This window comes from Haliotis rubra, unplaced genomic scaffold (assembly GCF_003918875.1).
Source record: "Haliotis rubra isolate DU_JTF1 unplaced genomic scaffold, ASM391887v1 Scf203, whole genome shotgun sequence".
In the NCBI taxonomy this organism is placed as follows: domain Eukaryota; kingdom Metazoa; phylum Mollusca; class Gastropoda; order Lepetellida; family Haliotidae; genus Haliotis; species Haliotis rubra.
Window position 1 is genome coordinate 150,283 of NW_025766037.1, and position 19,889 is coordinate 170,171.

General features: G+C 41.1%; 1 protein-coding gene across 2 annotated transcripts; it reads right to left on the minus strand.

The window, feature by feature from the left end:
* Nucleotides 1–5,865: 5,865 nt before the first annotated feature.
* Nucleotides 5,866–14,804, minus strand: LOC124275809 (caffeoyl-CoA O-methyltransferase-like). Of its 2 annotated transcripts, none has more exons than XM_046711485.1 (6): nt 14,511–14,804; nt 12,554–12,872; nt 11,129–11,338; nt 9,261–9,361; nt 7,882–8,025; nt 5,866–6,027 (listed from the first exon to the last, which is right to left on the minus strand). In XM_046711485.1, the coding sequence occupies exons 2-6, from the start codon at nt 12,861–12,863 to the stop codon at nt 5,974–5,976; spliced, it is 819 nt and encodes a 272-aa protein (XP_046567441.1). In that variant the 5' UTR covers nt 12,864–12,872; nt 14,511–14,804; the 3' UTR covers nt 5,866–5,973. The 2 variants fall into 2 exon arrangements, with proteins under 2 accessions (XP_046567441.1, XP_046567442.1); XM_046711486.1 differs by having other exon boundaries at nt 14,664–14,752.
* Between the last annotated feature and the right edge of the window lie 5,085 nt (nt 14,805–19,889).

The window sequence follows — 19,889 nt, forward strand, 5'->3', positions numbered from 1 at the left end:
GTCACATGCCTGGCATTGTCCTGTTGAAACAACTCCCTCTGGCGATCAATGATTGGAAGGAGGTGTTGGCGTAGGATTTCGTCACAGTACCGTTGAGCTGTCATGTTGCCCTGGATCATCACCAGATCACTTCTCCTACGGCAGGTGAGTGCTCCCCACACCATAACACTTTCCCGGCCGAATCTGCCCACCTGGGGAACGCAATCGTCGGCGAAACGTTCACGTCGACGTCTGTACACCCATATTCTTCCATCGCGTCGTTCCAATAGAAATCGTGATTCATCACTGAACAAGATTCTACGCCAATTCGGTAGGTTCCAGGCCTGAACGTTGGTGCACCATTGAACTCGATGTCGACGATGTTGTTGTCGAAGCACAGGGCCAAAATAAGGTCTTCTGGCACGTAAACCAGCCTCTCTCAACCTGTTTCTGACGGTCTGTGCAGAAAGCCTCCCCAATACGGGTATTTGTCGAGCGGTACTGGTCGCCGTAGCTGTTCGATGACGCAGGTGATGTACCCGAATGTAGCGTTCCTGCGCCGCAGTGGTCGCTCGAGGTCGCCCACTACGAGGGGCATCTGCTACCGCATTCTGCCGGCGTTATCTCTCCAAGAGCCGTGAAATGGTGCTTTGGTGAACATTCATGCGTCGGGCTACTGCACGTTGAGACTGGCCAGCTTCAAGCAAACCAATGGCGACGGTTGGCTTCACTTAGACGTGGCATTTTGCGTTCGTCAACAATATTTCAAATACAGTGAATAATCGACAGACAGCGATCAACCTTTTATACCCATCATTGAGACTATCTGATCCCCAACTTTCACGTGCATTGCATGTGAATTGTGTATTCTGTGACACTACACGCCGAAATTGACAATCATGCTGTTAAAGACGGGTATTTTACGGATGGTGCGCTTTGTTGTGATGTTTCAGAACATAAACACCATAGGACTCATAAACAGAGCAAAACCTTTTGAAAATGAATCACGTTTTAATTCATTGCTACATGAAATTGCTATTTTCATGATGCGTTTCTTTTTTTTGGGAGAGTATACATTGCTCAGTGCAGCATTCATTCTTCCATATATACTCAACCAAAACGTTAAGGACAACCCCAATATTCAATATTTAAGTATTATATGGACCGTATATGAACTACGATGCGCCAGTATGTTTTTCTTAGGGTGACGAACGAACGCATTATCCGCTGGGTTAACCCCTTCTCCCCCATATTTGAATAGTGGTCATCGCCTAACAACCCTATCAATTACAAATCGATAATGATGTACCTGTACATTGCTACGGGTTCAATAAAACATTTATTCTTCCCCAATATTCCGTATCTAAGTATTATATGGGTCTTAACATGAACTATTAAATACTTAACTAAAAAAGTCATGGATTCCCCCAATTTTCAATATTTGAGTATATATTGAGCTACCTTCTCCAATACCGCTCATCCAACGTGCACTGTACTGTGTCCCGATCTTGCCGTCTTGGTAGAGCTGTTTCCACGGCGTGGCGTAGGTCTTCTCGCAGATCATCCGGGCACCTGGCGTATCGGGATACGTCATCTTTCGCCTGTATTCTTCCCGGGTCTCCGCCAATTCCAGCGCTTTGCCAACCGTTGCCCTCATGTCTGGGGGCGTGTCGGGGTTATCTGCCCTTGTATATAGCTCGTCCAGCAAGTTGCTCGCCGGGTCCAGCACTCGGACTTTGTTGATGAACTTCAAGGAAGTTGGCGAGGTCATTGTTCAAACCTGTATTTAGGAGTGAAGTTAGTGTTTAGACAGACAATACAGATGTTCCTTGACACAAAGTCGGTCGCCTACGCCCATATTGAATAGATAATGGTATACAATTACACACTTTATGCTTCTACAAAAGTCGCATTGGATCGCCCGTTTGGTTTTATGGAATTAATTGTTCAGAAGTTCAGAAATTGGCCTTAAAATAGTTAGCTTGTTGGTACTGGTGGAAATAACGAGTAGGGTGTTTGAATTTTGAATGTCGAATCTTACCCGTTATGACAGTATTTTTTGACGTCAAATATTAATCAAATAATCGGAAATAAACAAGCGTCAAAGATATTGTGTTAATAGTGAATATGAATTGATTGTTTGATAGTGACAAAAAGAAACAAACAGCTTGGAAGAAAATGAATTGTTCTCAAACTCATCGAGATGAGGAGAGGGTCATCAGACTCATGTCCACTACACTGCAACAGCGTCATGAACACCAAGTGGCAGTCGTAACCTCAGTTCATGACCCCATGTTGCGCACGGATAAATCAAATACCCGTGAAGACCAGTAACCCATGCTTGTCGTAAGAGGCGTAACGGGATCGGGTGGTCAGACTCGCTTACTTGGCTGACACATGTCATTGTATCCCATTTGCGTAGATTATGCTCATATATGTCAATCACTGGACTGTCTGGTCCAAATTATTTACAGGCAGCCGTCATTGTCTCTGGAAACGTGCTGATTGCGGTGTAAAACGGACGAACGAACTGACGAAACATAAAACAAATATCAATGTGCAGAGTCAAATTCTATTCTGACACGGACAGCCATTTGTAAACGAAGCCTGAATATTATGCAGTTTATGTGTCAAACATTGGGGAAGCTGACATGTGAGAAGGCAAATAAATGGTCACACGAGAAATGCGTCAATACAGTGTCAATAAATTGGAGTCGTACTCAAGTCTGGAATGATGTGACAATTCTGTATTGGTCAGGTCAAGGATCAATGGCCATTATTCTTAGCAAAGCAAACAGAAGATTGGTTCACCGGGCTTAATGTTAGTAAATGGGAGTCGTGTTCAAGTCTCTCTGATGTGGCTCTCTGTATTGGTCAGGTCTCTCTCTCTCTCTTGTTGTTGTGGCTCTCTCTCTCTCTCTCTCTCTCTCTCTCTCTCTCTCTCTCTCTCTCTCTCTCTCTCTCTCAGTCTCCTCTCTCTCTCCACTCTCTAATCAGTTCTGCTGTAATGTCAAGCAGATATCTGAATCTCATAGCCATGATACCGAAGGCGTTTTCAACCATTCATCTCCCTCTAGATATTGTGTATTCTTCTCTGTTTAACCCTCTCCATGAATATGGCTTCATGAAATATTTCTTGGGCGGGAAAGCATCATCACCCAGAATGAAGTAAGGTATGTCTTTACCTTGGTGTTCCTCTTGTTCATCATTTACCAAAGGTTCTGGTGGTGGGACGTCTACGCTTCCATCCTCTAAACATTCAAATAACTCAGAGGCGTTGAATATTTGTGCATTAGACTTGTGACCTATACCCCCCAATTCTATCCAGATGAACTGGTATTTCGCATAAACCAGGACCAACATTGGAATGGAGAAATAAGTTCAAATAACCCTGTAATTATGTTACAGACTGCCTGTTTCCCCAATTGCATGTGGGACGTTCCATCTGTCCTTTGCTTTCCATGCCGCCGGTGTTACAGGAATATTGAAAGCCTCATCTTTGCAGGCCTGGACAATGGCTCTGCATACTTCTGGGATAAGAAGGCAGACAGAGGATTTACTACATCTGTAATTGACAATGAGGGGTATTAATCACCAGTGGCCAGATTTCTCAGGGTAATGGCAAGTTTCAGTCCTGGTGTTCAGTCCTGGTGTGTTGCCTCTCTATGTTGGGAGTTATCCTCTCCAGTATCTCATCAAATAGATATGTAGGTAGTCTGAGATTGTTGGTGAATTAGGCTGGGTCTTCAGGTCTAAGCTCGCTGTTAACAAGTTGTTTGATATTGTCCAGTCATCCATGGTCTCACCCACCACTTTCAACCTCATATACGTTTTCTCTTTCTTCCCTGTGTCTGCTGTTGCTCCCTTTTAAGTGCCTGGATATAGGCATGAAGTAAATAAGTCATCTTCATCTACATTTCTTGTATCTGTGAAAGTCCGGATTAGAATGTGCTTTCAGTAACCCATGCTTGTCGTAAGAGGCGACTAACGGGATCGGGTGGTCAGGCTCGCTGACTTGGTTGAAATATGTCATCGGTTCCCAATTGCGCAGATCGATGATCATGCTGCTGATCACTGGATTGTCTGGTCCAGACTCGATTATTTACAAACCGCCGCCATATAGCTGGAATATTCCTGAGTGCGGCGTAAAACTAAACTCACTCACTCACTACATTACATGTATCCATGTTGTCTCGATGGAGTCATTGGACAAAGTAACGAATGCCAAAATTACCTCCCTTTTATACCAATCGTGTCACAATTTAAGTTGAAGCATTGTGATGAGGGGTATGCAGGGTTTTCTGCGTCCCGTGTTAGGTTTTAAAGAATCTGAGGAGGGACGCATAAAAGCCCGTATACCCTGAATCATAATGCTACAACGAATTTATTTTACCGAATGTTTAAATCTCTCATTATGTAAATATAACATCAAAATAAACTGAAATTCAATCATATTTGTTTGTTCACACGAAGCGTTACGATGTTGTTTTCTCAGCCCCTGGAAAAAATGTTTTTGCAAAGCCTACTACTCTCGCAAAAATAATACGTCGCAGAACTGGGTGGGGGTACGCTGACGCAAAATTTTCTAGGCGCAGAATATTTCCGGTTTACAACATTTTACTAACATGGTACTGACTAGTTGATCCGAACCAATGGTTCACAGTTCACTGACTGCTGTGGATGCATGTTTTTTTCCATGGGGCGGGGTATAAATGATTTATCATTCCTCGCAAAGATTTATACCACGCTTGGGCGGTGTACGGCCGTGCACCGGGCATATATGGTAATTTGTTCAAGGTGACGTGAACCAACCAGAAATGGACATTCTTGCATGAGGTAGGATAATCATGTTTAATCGCCCCTCTTTGTCTAAACATTAAATACAGCATTATCTGGGTTTATGTAACTCATTGTCGTACGGGGTACAAAGCCGACAATGACTACCAGCATCCGACAGCCGTGTACCCTGAGAACGCTGATAAAAAAATTGTTTTAAAAGAATCCCATTAGCTCAAAACCCAAGAAACTGACCTCTGAATCCTGACCCGAAAGAGTTGAGACGATTCTTCAGCACTGTCGTGTCGTTTTCGTGAGTTGGATAGCGTTAAAGAGGAATGTAGGAATGTAAATGTTAGATAATCAGCGTTCTAGTTTAGCAGCCTCGGGATGTGGCAGATGGCGTGTCAGCAACTGGAGACACTTATCACAACACCAGTCGCAAGGACATATAAAAAAACATCCATAAATTACAGGGAGGTAACTCCTGACAGCTTATGTCACTGCTTATATGGAAACATTGGCAACTAACATTGGCCTCCACCCCCTCCTTATACTGCTAGTACTGCGGCGGCTGCTACTACTACTACTACTACTACTACTACTACTACTACTACTACTACTACTCTCTGCCTACTATGTCTCACAGTTCCTGAACCGGATTATTTGCCATACTGTCCAGTTAATTCTGCAATGCAAAAGCTCTCAATGAATCAAGTCTAGATAACCTCTGAATCGGAATCTCCCTGGGGTTCCTATTCTATTTAAAAAGAGTTGTTTGTTTCTATAAAACACACATTATATATTCTACTACAACTAATACTACTACTGCACCCCCAACTGTACACGACTTCATCTACTACACGGGGTGTCAGCTTGATGCTGGAGGACAGTCTGAGGTGATGCAGGTCTAACAGATTCGCCACGTCTCAGTGACCGACGATAACCTAAGGGTTTCTGGAACGACATGTTATGAGAGTGGGTTTTTTTGTAATTTGTAATATCACATTGATTAAGTGATACTTATTTTGGGTCATAATGTTTCAAGTTTTGAGTGTGGGTTGTGGGTAGCAAGGGACGCAACTCGCAATGATACATCACACAGTGAAAGCGGTTTATATTTATTTATTTACCACATTTCCTTTACAACACAGAGACTTAACATATAAGGCGAGACACTTCTTGAGTAGGCAGAGTTATGTTTTCTTCGTACACGAGTTATTCCCCTTTCCTCCTGATTAATGATACGCCGTCAAAGATAGGCATCAGAATCTGAAGAAGAGATAAATGGATAACAAGATGGAATATGGCATGCATATGATTAAAAGAGGATCAGAATATAATATACAGCTACTATAATATGCAAATGCACAAAGTGGGTCGTATGGAGTTTACTAAGAGTTTTCTACCCTGATAGGGGAGATAATTCCCTCCAGTACGATGACAGATGAACGGCACACACACCTGTCAACTCTCACGTTTGAGTCTCGCGTTCTTTTAGGTACGGTGGGATAGCCTAATGGCTAAGGCGTTCTCTCGTCACGCTGAACACCCGGGTTCGATTCCCCACATGGAAACCATGTGTGAAGCCCATTTCTGATGTTCCCGTCGTGATATTGCTGTAATATTGCTTAAAAGCGGCGTAAAACTAAACTCACTCAATCACTCTTGCTTATGTATATAAGGGGAGATAACTCTTGCCTCTCATCTCACTCTGTAACTCAAGTGATAAGAAGACCAGCAAATTGTGTAGAGATCATTCTTGCCCTTGATAGTCTGCCTTGGCCTATTTTTGTAAACTTTATTGCAGTGAGATCAACATTATCTCTGTCTTCATTGCTATGAACTGCTCACTCACTCACTCACTTTCTTTTAATGAAAATCACGTTTTCACGGCCAGTATACAAAATCTCCCGTTTTTTTTTGTAAAAGTACTTTCTAAATATCTTTTTATGATGTATACGTTTGATGTATACGTTTCCGATTATAAATACAGTCAAAAATGCAACAACAAAACACATTTTCGGTTAAGGGGCTTTGCCTGGGTCCTGCGGCCCCTGGGCCTCCTCTTTTAATGGTTCTCACTTCCTGGACACATTTTGGGTTGACAGCCATGCATGTATATATATCTTTAAGAAAGTGCATGTGGAGATACTTGCCTAGTGTATTTCATTCATCATTTAACGTGTTCAAGGATGCAAAGAAACAGCAGATAACACTGGTGAAATCTGAAAATTACGTGCAGCATTCAAGAGTACATGAATGACTACTTCCGACTACATCGAGTCACATTAATGTGTTTACCTCAGAAGAACGTGTATACGATAAGCAAGAAAATGTGTCTAACATTAATGTATTTCATTCACTAAACAAATGTATCTCTACATTTAATTCAGTAAATACATGTCATTTTCTGGCAGTGTTTCGCAAAGTATGCAGTCTTGAAATGTTTCTAGTGTTTTTCAGTGCAAGTGAAGACATATTTTAAGTTCACTGGTCATGAGGGAGACATGGGTACATCAACCCATGGGCCACGAGAGACCAGTAAACAACGTATTTATTTTACCTAACAAATCAATTTTAATTTTGAACTGTTCGAAGCACGGGTATCGGATCATTATAAGGTGAGGTGAGGTGAAATGGGTTTCAGGGGTGGAAATAACCCATTGCCCAACGTCCGAGTCCAGTGTTTTTTTCTGTCGGGCAAGCAAATTTGTATATCACACTGTACCGGTGTCCAGTTGACTTTCCAATGTTTATTATGTTGTTTATTTAAAAAATCAGCAAGAAAACGGTTGGTATAGTGGGAAAATAATAAGGGCTAGTGACTTTACATGTGCCACTGTACCGGAGTACACTAGCAATTTTAAACTTATTTTCACCCCTGGGTTTTTAACGTCGTACCTGAGAATATTTCGCTCATATGACGACGTGCATGTGTGTGCATGTGTGGCTGCTTGTACTAGCCCAGAATTGAGCTTGTTTCATAGTGCTAGCTCGCTGAGATACCATGCCGCAGTTAAGCGTGAATACCCAGCAAAACCCATTACAACCCTCAGTGCCAGTTGTCCCAGCCCACCCTTAAAAACACAAAAGAAGAAACAAAAACAAAACGCCTCTTCCTACCTGTTCCACCCTGTCGTCGTCCATCACCGCCTTGTTGAACAGATCCACCATCGAGCCGGGCTGAGTGTACGGAGAGCCGTGAAACAAGCTGTTGTCCACCACCAACGTCCCACCCTCAGCCAGAAGGCCAAGGTCAAGCAGTTTCTAAAAGGCAACGAAATGGAATATTGAGTGCATGTTGTTTATGCCACTGTCGAAGGTCGCCACACACCTGAGACCAGGTTATGAATTCCCACCTTGAATGAGTGAGTGAGTGAGTGAGTATGGTTTCAGCCGCTTTTAGCACAATTCCAGCAATATCACGGCGGGGGACACCAGAAATGGGCTTCACACATTGTACCACAGGCCCTCGTGTCTTTGCGAGGATTAAAGATTTTAAAAATATTGTTTTTGAGATGACCCCAGACTCAAAACGCTGCACAGTATAATACATTATGTATGTATTATACTGTGAAGCGTTTCGAGTCGGGGGTCATCTCATAAACAATATTTGTTTAATCTTTAATCTATACTGTGAAGCGTTTCGAGTCGGGGGTCATCTCAAAACAATATTTTTTATCTTTAATCCTCTCAAAGACACGATGGCCTGTGCATTGTACCCATGTGGGGAATCGAACCCGGGTTTCCGACGTGACGAACGACGCTTGAACCACTAAGCTACCTACCGCGGCCCTCCAACCTTGAAGGAAGAAGCTATTGTTTCTGTGTGTTCTTTAATGGAACAGTCAGAAATATGCCACACATTTTACTGTGGCTTCAGTTTGGTTTGGTTGTTTAACGCTGCACTCCGCAATATCCCAAATATTCCAGCTATAATTAGCGGTCTGTAACTAATCGAGTCTGGACCAGTCAATCCAGTTATCTGCATCATGAGCATCGATCTACACAATTGGGATGCGATTACATGTGTCAACCAAGTCAGCAAGCCTGACCCCCGATCCCGTTTGTCGCCTCTTACGACAAGTAGGGTTGCTGAAGACCAATTGGCTTGTAGATATTGAAGGCCCGACAATGCAATGATCAATACTGTAAGCACGATGACAACCAGTGATCAATATTGTGAGCAACGACCAACGGCGTCGGGGTACGATGACACGCAGTTAACCAAGTCGCAGGTCTATTTACAGACACGTAGCAAGCCATTTTTTCGTGTACGCCCGATAGGTTGCAAAGCTTTATATTTAGATAGTATTGAGGGCTTGCCCAACCTTTTTAGCAACAATCATGTGTAAGCCCGGGCCTTTTTATAATGGTAGCTACGCCCCTGATTTAGTCACCTTCTACAACCAGCATTTGTGAATGCCTGGGTTATCTAAGAATCCATTCGGGTGGATGTATAGTGTAGCTGGGTAGGGAAGAATCCATTCAGGAGATCTTACCTTGAAGTACGCCGTGTAGGTTTGCTTGTCGGCGTCCAGATACACGACGTCGAATGTCTGACCCTCCGTGGCAAGCTTGTCAAGCGAGTCCAGCGCCGGACCTACGGAGTGGATGATGATGTGTTTAGGAACCAGAGACGATGACGGGGTTGTTCATACTATCTCACGTCTGGGTTAGAGTACGTGGGTTACGGTCAACATAGCGCTGAGATCGCTATTTGACGTGACACCTGGCCACGAACATCTACGAAGCCCCAATTGCCTTAACAATCGTTAATAGGCACTACGACTTAGTACTAGTCTGTTATACAAATATATCCCAAGAAAGCCCATGCAAGTCTACAATATGTGGCAAATCTAGATTTCGAGTTTCAGGAAAACTGAAAACAGTTTCCGAAAATGAAATCTCTGCACTCCTTTTAATTAATTTGTATGATTTTTATTTCTGAACTGTCTTTTTTCTGTAAAATATGTACATTTCAGAGACTGGATGTTAGTCTTTTAAAGTACGTGAGTTACGATCAACAAAGCGCTGAGATTGCAACATGACGTGACACTTGGCCATGAACATCTACGATGACCCATTTTCATGTCATTGATTTGCCTTGCCAGATTCTATTGGTTGAGGTTATTATTATTCTGGATTACAGCTTGCCTCTCAAAATCAAATTCTTTTATTCCGTATAAAGGCCATAGGCCCAAGTACAAAAACTCACAAAATAATAATGCAAGTGACAAAATGGTTAGATACACATTTTAAGCACTTCTTAACCTTAAAGCTTCTTTTACAAATTTTGCTAAGTTAATTAGGATATTCACTTTGTCACAACTTAATAACATGTTAAATTTATAAATAGAGGGATGTTTCCAGACATTTTCAGGAATATACTTTTGTCTTAAAATGGAATAAACTTTACATATTAATAGAAAATGGTATTCATCTTCTATACATCCATTCATACATAAATTACAAAATCGTTCATCGCGAACAATACCACAACGTCTACCAACATTTATCATTAAAGGCAATTCCCCAGATCTTAGCAAAAATAAAAGCCTTCTATATTCGCGATCCTTTAGAGTGGATAAATAATATTCAACTGTCAATAGAGATTTATATTCTTGATAGAAACATAACTTATTTGATTCACAAACATTAGAAAACCAATCTTGTTGGTGGCAATCTTTAACCCTTTGCACAAACTTACTAAGAAATAAAGAACAATTACCAACTTCCTGAGAGATCCAAACAAATCCAAAACCATAAGAGAACAGTAATATTCTAACCTTTGAAGCCCATGTAACACGATTGCAGTCGTCTAAGGATTTACACAGAAGTACCACTTGCCACTTGTTCTATTACGTGTTGACTTACCGCCGTTGCTTCTGGTAACACGAAATATTTCATGATAACTTCTGTATTCTTTGCATCGACGTTTCAGGAATATTTCTTTCATTTCGAATACGGAGAAATAGGGATTACAGTTTATATCGCAATATCCACTTTCAAGTCTATCCTTCCAACAGAAGGCCTTTCTAAGATTTCAACTACTGTTTCATATGGTGGCTGATTAGGGCCATCGCTTTCTCGCCTTTAAAATTCGGAGGCGAGAGATGGCCCTAATCAGCCGCCATAGTTTCAACTACTGTTACTGTCCAATCATTCTCTAACCTTCCGACACAATGCAGGTCTGACACAATCATGCAAGTACGTTTTCAATCGAATGGACGCACTTATCAATGTGACATCACAGAGGCTATTTCTAATTACACCGTTTGCGACATTTGAATATAAATTAAAACTGGTGAAAACACATACGACCCCTTTACAACTGTGCAAGCAAAGACCACCGTGACTTCCATCTGACCTTGACGGATGTCAATCCTCTTCCCGAATGGCGTCTCGTCGAACCACTTTCTGGCAGTCTCAACGAGATACGGTTCGTACTCGCACGTGACAACGGCGCCATCTTCCGGAAGTGCTTCCGCCATCGACATTGCAACATATCCTGTAAACATCCCGATCTCCAGAACTCGTTTAGCTTTTTGCATCCGGATCAAGAACTGAAGTATCTGCCCTTTAAAGGAAACCAAAATTTGTGAGAGTTGAGGAGCGGTAAAATGGAGTTTAAGATCGCTTTCAACATTATTACATTTACATAGCATCGTGTATGTACAGGGGTGTGTATGTTCGAGTCCGGTGTGGTAGCCTAGTGGTTATTTAAAGCGTTCATTTGTCACGCCGTAGTTCCGGGTTCGATTCCCAACATGGGTACACTGTGTGGAGCCCATTTCTGGTGTTCCCCGCTGTGATATCGCTGATTAAATATTGCTAAATGCGGTGTAAAACTAAAACTCACTCTAGTCCGGAATAATGCCGATTATAAATTTCTAGCCTAAAGACACCAAATTAACATGGATACCCTACTCAGACACGGTGTGTCTCTAATCCCCTAATGCCGAGCACAAGGCAGGGCAACAAAACGTATAACCCTTTAACCTATTTCGGTATCACACGGCCAGGGGATGAAAATTCCGATCTCCGGTTATCTAATATCCACTAGAAGGCGAAGATGTGAAAGAAATAACTATGTTTAATAGCAGACTTTTTAAACATTATTTAGACAATTTGCACTTATACAAAAATCAAATGAGGCACTAGTTCAAACGCACTCTCCTTATAATGAGCAAGTCCGCCCTCACTCATCTCATGGCAATAAATGCAAGCATTCTGCATGGTTTATGTGTTAACTGACAATAAACACAAATGAATTTATATAAGTAATTCAACTTGACCCAAACAGTGATAGCCTTTTACTTTAGTTACAGTAGCTGAGTTAGGTTTTATGCCGCAGTAATCAATGTTCCAGTTATTTCATAGCGGGGTACACGCAATGTGGGATTCACTCAGTGTGCCAGTATGGTTTTTGGGTTGACGAATTAACCAAGGGTACTCCTTCTCAATCATTTCTGAAAAGTAGCCTGACTTAACATCCATATCAATTACACATCGATATGATATACCTTGCATTGCTCAATGCAGCAGTAAAACTAGTCTGTCACACAGTCCTTGAACTACATTATTTTCACTACTCCCCAGCCCTCCCTACAATGCTAAAGCCCTAAATGAAGCAAGTCTAGATTTCCTCAGGTTCAGGTTTTAAATCTCCCATCTCGCTGGGGACCCTTTAAGTTGAAATGGGTTTATTTGTAACACAGTTACTATCAAAGTTATATATATTCAGAGACTAATCTACATCAGCACATTCATTCTTCCACATATATTGAGCTACCTTCTCCAATACCGCTCATCCAACGTGCACTGTACTGTGTCCCGACCTTGCTGTCTTGGTAGAGCTGTTTCCACGGCATGGCGTAGGTCTTCTCGCAGATCATCCGGGCACCTGGCGTATCGGGATACGTCATCTTTCGACTATATTCTTCCCGGGTCTCCACCAGTTCCAGCGCTTTGCCTACCGTTGCCCTCACGTCTGAGGGCGTGTCGGGGTTATCTGCCCTTGTATATAGCTCGTCCAGCAAGTTGCTCGCCGGGTCCATCACTCGGGCTGTGTTGATGACCTTCGAAGAGCTTGGCGAGGTCATTGTTCAAACCTGCATTTAGAAGAGAAGCGTGTGTTTAGACAGCCAGTACAGTTGTTCCTTGACACAAAGTTGGTCGTTTTTTAATATCCATATGATCCACTCTTAGATATGGATATGATCCGTTCGTTTAGACATCGGTGGATATCACTTCCGTAAGTACGTTTGGTTTTACGCCGCTTTTAGCAATATTCCAGCAATATCACGGCGGGGGACACCAGAAATGGGCTTCACAGTAAGTACGTTTGAACAATTGGGTTACACGTTTTCATCACCTCGTTTGTTTATCATCAGGGAATGTGAAAATGTATGTCATCGTATCATAAACATAAACTATGTGTGTATGTACACACTCAAATGTGTGTGTGCATGTGCGTGTGCGTGAGTGTGTGATTGAATAGATAATAATACAATTTCACACTTACTGCTTCCAAAAACATCATATCGATTCATCCTTTTGCTTTTCTAAACTGGAATGTTATTTCAGAAATAGGCGCCGCCATATAACTGGAATATTGCTGAGTGTGGCGTTAAACAACAAACATAACAAACATCAGAAATAGGCTTAAAATAATCAGTTTCTCGGTAGTGGTGAAATAACGAGTAGTTTCTTCTGAATTTAAATGTTGTATTTTAGCTGTTAATGACAGTATTTTCTTGAAATCAGATATTTGATAAATCAGTTGGAAATAATCAAACCTCAAAATATTGTGTTAATAGTGAATATGAATTGATTGTTTGATGGTGTCAAAACAAGAAACAGTTAGACAGAAATGATTCGTTCTAAAACACATTTGGAAAGTGTAATCAGTCTCACGTCCACTTTACTGCCGCGGCGTCATGCACAACGGTGGCAGTCGTGCTTTGTTCATATGTCCATGCTTTGTTCATATGTCCATGTCCGGGTTAGACTGATCTTCAGCAACCCATGCTTGTCGAAAGAAGCCACTAACGGGATTAGATGGTCAAGCTCGCTGACTTGGTTGATGCATGTCATTGTATCCCAGTTTCCACTGGATTGTCTGGTCCAGAGTATTTACAGACAGCCATCTTGACGCGCGAAACGTGCGTAAAACAACGAACTAATGGACTGATAAAACAGAAAAAAAATAACAATGTGAAGATCGTCAGATCTGTTTAAATCCCGACATTCGCAGCCTATTTGAATATGCCTACCAAGTCTGAATAGTATGCAGTTCATATTTGTCAGACACTGGGAAACGGATGTATGTGAGAAGGCAAATAAAAGCAACAACCACAATGCGTCAATACAGTGTTATTTTACGAATGCTTCAAACAGCATCAGGTTGCTCAGTCAACGCATCTCTTAATCTAGGTCAGGGGCGTAGCTACCATTGTTAAAAAAGCCCGGGCTTACACATGATTGTTGCTAAAAAGGTTGGGCAAGCCCTCAATACTATCTAATATAAAGCTTTGCAACCTATCGTGCTTGTAAACACGAAAATATTGGCTTGCTACGCGCATGTAGGTTTATGTAACTCCATTGTCGTACGGGATACAAAGCTGAAAGTGACTACCAGCATCCGACAGCGCGACTATCACGTCTATTCCAAAAAGAAAACATATGTTTAAAAAAAATAACTGATGAAATCAAAAAAATCCTCGGAGTTGACAAACCAGGAAACTGACCTTCGACCTGCCCCCGGAATCCTGACCCGGAAGAGTTGAGACAATCCGACAGCGCTGTTGAGTCGGTATATTGAGACAATCGGCGTGTCGTGTGCGTGAGGTAGAGGGTGTTAAAACTAATGTAAATGTTAAATAATCAGCGTTCTAGTTCACCTGAATTTTGGGTACTGAATCTGGATGTTGCGCAATGCGTGTCAGCGCGTGGAGACACTTAACACAGCATCAAGGGCAGATAAAAAGAAAATATCAATTACAGGGAGGTAACTCCTGGAAGCTTATCTCACTGCTTGTGCGCAAACATTGGCAAGTAACTTTGGCCTCCTTCCCCCACATTATACGACTACTACTGCTGGTGCTGTTGTGGCTACTACTACTACTACTACTACCACTACTCTCCGCCTACTCTATCTCACAAATCCTGAACCGGTATATTTTCCACACTGCCCAGTTGTTTCTGCAATGCTAAAGCCCTCAGTGAATGAAGTCTACATTTCCCCTGAATCTGAATGCTGAATCCTGAATCTCCCATATCACTTGGTTCCTTTTCAATTTAAAAGGAATTTTTGTTTCTATAAAAATTATATATATATTCAGAGACTAAGCGTTAGTTTACTCCCTGTCGTAAATAACTGCTGGCATGGCTACCGGGTAAAACAAGTTCACCGTATAACGTGATCAATTTTTAATAAAATTAAAAAGACTTTTAATGCTTTGATTAAAGTTTTTTAACAAGACGTGCAAAAATTAATCAAACAGAAAAGACCTCATTGAAAACAGTGAAGTATTGAATCAGTGCAATATTTCATCTCGTTCGTTAAATACAATAAGACTGTTTTACATGTAATGAAACATTAAATGATTACAAAATAAGACAAATACTTGGTCTGTGAAAATATATAATTTTGAATTTCATTTAAACGGAAGTGGGAGATTCAGAACCTAAGGAAAATCAATACTTGCTCATTCGGCGCTTTGAATTACGGTAAGGGATGGGTGGGACGGTAATACTGTGTCAGTCTAGATGTTACTGTATATGACGTTATTGGATATTTATATAGTGCGCATATCCACGTATTAGTGCATGCTCAAGGCGCTGGTATTTTCTCCCTCGGTCACTGGATGTCAATCTCAACGGCACATCTTATTAGCAATCTCAACTCCCTGGGATCATACTACCCTTGCTGCCACAAGGCGCACCGAGTTATTGCGGCTTTCCCATCCTTACGAGGTACCCATTCACAGCTGGGTGGACTGGGACACATAGTACTTTGTCCAAGATTACTGCACGTTGATGTACCGCAACTAGTTGTTTTCACGTATTCATGTGGCCACCATCTGGTCATATACCAACGGATTTGTGCGTCCTTTTAAGTGCACAGGGTTGTGTACTGTACACTAGGGGTTGTGACAACACTGAAAGAGTCTGCACTCAAAGTTGACTCCAAGGTTTTTTACACCCGGTCACAGGTAGGCTCGATCCCGGCACCTCATACTCGCTGGATCACTAGCCTGGCGCCTTAGCCAGCTCGCCCACGCCGACGTAGTATCCAAAACGTCGAGGATGCATCGTTATCAATATCAAGATGTAGCAGAGACTGGGTCCAGTCTGGGCGTGGCTGTCTCACAGTCCCTGAACCATATTATTTTCCCTCCGCCAAGCACTTGCTGCAATGCTATAGCCCTAAATGAAGCAAGTCTAGATTTCTTCAAGTTCTCAATCTCGCTTCTGACTGGAGGTCTTTTTCAATTTTATAGATAGATAGATAGATAGATAGATAGATAGGTAGGTAGGTAGGTAGGTAGGTAGGTAGGTAGGTAGGTAGGTAGGTAGGTAGATATTTCCTTCATTGAATGAAGATACAATGTGATATACTAGTACATACAGATCAGAAATGGTGTAATACAGATAATTACAGACAATTTACAAGGAAATGTTTCCAGTTGTTAACAGTTGTACTTACATTGGTCATACATTCAAGCCATACATTATCATCAAGAGATATACAATATTCCGTTGGAAGTGTTCCGAGTTAGGAACATAGAGTCAAATCTTCATCACGGTTCCAAAGGTTAGAAAAGGTATTTACATCTACTATGTCAATAATTGATCCAATAAGAAGATCTCTCTGATGGCTTGTCAGCTCGCAGTACATAAAAACATGTTTGCCAATATCGTAGACAAATGTGCCACATATACACTCTTTTGATTGGACACGCAGAGTACTAATGTGCACCAAGTTTGCAATACAGTGAAATAGATCAGGTCGTAGGATCGACATTTGACATAGTCTGTGTATATTCTGGTCTCGCACTGAATAGTATCTATGTTCATTTTCCCTTGACGTTAACTCTTAACATATATGTATATTTTCAGCATCATGAATTGTTTTCGTAACATGGACAATCCATTGTGATTTACTAGGAAAGCTGGCAGACACGTTGTATGTATTTACATTATCTGTCAGACCGTATTTATATGTTAATAGTAGCATATGGTAGATAGATGATTTTGTACTTTTAGCCCTCTCTTTCATTACATGAGTCAAGTAAGAATTGGCTAAGTTTATAGTTTAAGACATTCTTGAATAGAAAGTTTAAATGACTTCTGCATAATTTGCCAAGGAACATAAGACAACGTTTTTCTATGTATGCTTGGACTGGTAGTAAATTTAAACAGTCTCGTGCTACAACTGTCGAAGAACATTTAGAGAGTCCCTGGATGGTTTTACAGAAGAAAAGATTGTGCTCTTTCAAGTATTTCATACTCTTTAGATGTTAGTTTACACCATAGTTCACAAGCAAACAGGGCACATGTTAACACAACTCTGTTCCAGACTCCACAGGCAGACATGAGGTTTAGACCACCACAGAACAAACCGTTGCAGCGATTTGTGTTGACTAACATTCTAAGTTTATCACGTGATAACAACACAGTTAAAGATGCAGTGGTTATGTACAAGCCAACATACACAACAAGATGTTTTTGTGTTACAATCTTCTCCCCAATTTAAAATGATGGACATGTATGTTTTTGGGTATTATCAAACAATAAGAATACACTTTTGTCGGCATTATATTCAAAATGCCATTTACAAGAGTACCAAAACACACAGTTAGTGTACACTTTAGGCCATCTATGGCTCCACTTACAACAGTTGTGCCATCTGCTAATAAGATACCAGGCACATTACCCCATGGAAGACTTGTGTTCCAGTGCGAATAATACGTCATTAATATACAATGAAAATAAATAAGCTGACAAAACACATCCTTGACCAACATCTTGTTTTACAGGAAATGGAGAAGATGCAACTCCCCCTATTTTAACACAAGATTGCATTGAAGTTTATTTAAAACGCAAGATACGCTACAGTTTACCATTTATACCAAAGTGATGAAGTTTATAAAGTAATCCATTGAGCGATATTCTATCAATAGCCTCTTCGTTGTCTAGAAAGACACAATACACTGGTGAGTTTCTTTCCCTGTAATAAAATGTACTTTCTAACAATGGTAGTGCAGCTGTTTCAGCGCCAGCACCTTTACGGAATCCAAACTGATACTTGTGCGGGAAAGATTTACTGTTACAACACCAATTTTCTATTCTTTCTAAGATGACTCTTTCGAATAATTTGCTGAAAATAGGAGTTAAAGTTACCGGTAATAATAAGGATCGCATGTGCTTTTACCTTCACCTTTGCGAATGAGGAGTATGGAACCAACATTAAAATCACAAGGTAGATACTCATAATGAACAATAGCATTCAAGTAAAATGCTACTAGACGAATAATAACAGATCTACCGGCGTACTTTAAGTGTTCTTTAACAATATCATCAGATCCAGGTGACTTGCCGTTCTTAAGTCGCCGAATAGTGCATAACAGGTCATCAAATGTAAGAGGACATTGAAGCAGTGTAGAAGCATCATCACAAACATCATGAGTATTCTCAAGTTGAGATACAAAGTTATTTACATAGTCAGTAAAATCTGAATCAAAATTAACATCTGTACATGGTAGAGAGAGGTCTCTGAAATATTTAGCAAATAGATCACATATACCTTCTTGAGTATTACAAGATGTGTTTTCGTAAGTGAGAACTTGAGTGTATTCTTTAATACGTTTGTATATTTTGGTAGCTTTAAAGTACTCTTGTATACCTAGTCCAGAAGCCTCATAAATTATTTTGAATTTAAGATCATCCTCATGTTTCTTTGATTGACGATGTCGTTTTTGAAAATACGTTTTGCTTCTTTATATGCAATGTAGTAACTATTCTCTTCATCATGGAGGGGCAGTGGGGTAGTCTAGTGGTTAAAGCGTTTGCTCGTCACGCCGAAGACCCGGGTTCGAATCCTCACATGGGTACAATGTGTGAAGCCCATTTCTGGTGTCCCCTGCCGTGATGTTGCTGGAATATAGCTAAAAGCGGCGTAAAACCATACTCAGTCATCATGGATTTTACCATTACGGATCCATTCGTTGCAACATTTTCTCATTGTATTATGTAGACCTTTCAAATTACCTTTTGTCCAATATTGTTTCAAGTTTTCCTGGTATCTAGGGGAAGGGATACTTATATTTGCTGCACAACGGAGAGATTGGGTTACATATGCATAATGAGCTTCAATATATTCCTCTGGAGAAGTATACTGGGAGCAGTCGAATTCAACATTTTGTATTCGTTTCATGATCACATGTTTACTACGTCTGGCGTATCTGCCTCAAATACCGAGCATGTTTACTTTGTGACGTAGAAAATGCCACCTTTCAGCCTGTTTGTGTATCTAGTGAAATGTAAAGCTGTGGATAAACCGCACGGACGATTTAGAATTGCTGGATATAGTACCTGGATGGAGGTGTTGAATAGAGATGTAAGGTGGAGATGTAGGATGAAGATGTAGGATGGAGATGTAGGGTGGAGAAAAATGCAAGTATGATGATATAGAAATCCCAGTCTTCCACTACTTCTTCTCTACCGTACCTACTACTACTACTACTACTACTACTACTACTACTACTACTACTACTACTACTACTACTGCACCTCCAACTGCACACGACTTCATCTACTACACGGGGTGACAGCTTGATGCTGGAGGCCTGTCCGAAGTGATGCAGGTCTGACAGATTCGCCACGTCACAGCGACCGACGATCAGCGGTTTCTGGAACGCCTAAGGGACGCAACTCGCCATGACACATGTTATGAGAGTGGTTTTTTTTGTAATTTGTAATATCACATTGATTAAGTGATACTTATTTTGAGTCATAATGTTTCAAGTTTTGAGTGTGGGTTGTGGGTAGCATCTTGTATCATTTATATGTTCAATGGCAATAGTATTTTTAGCGGTACGCATTTTTGATAGCGGTTCAGAGTT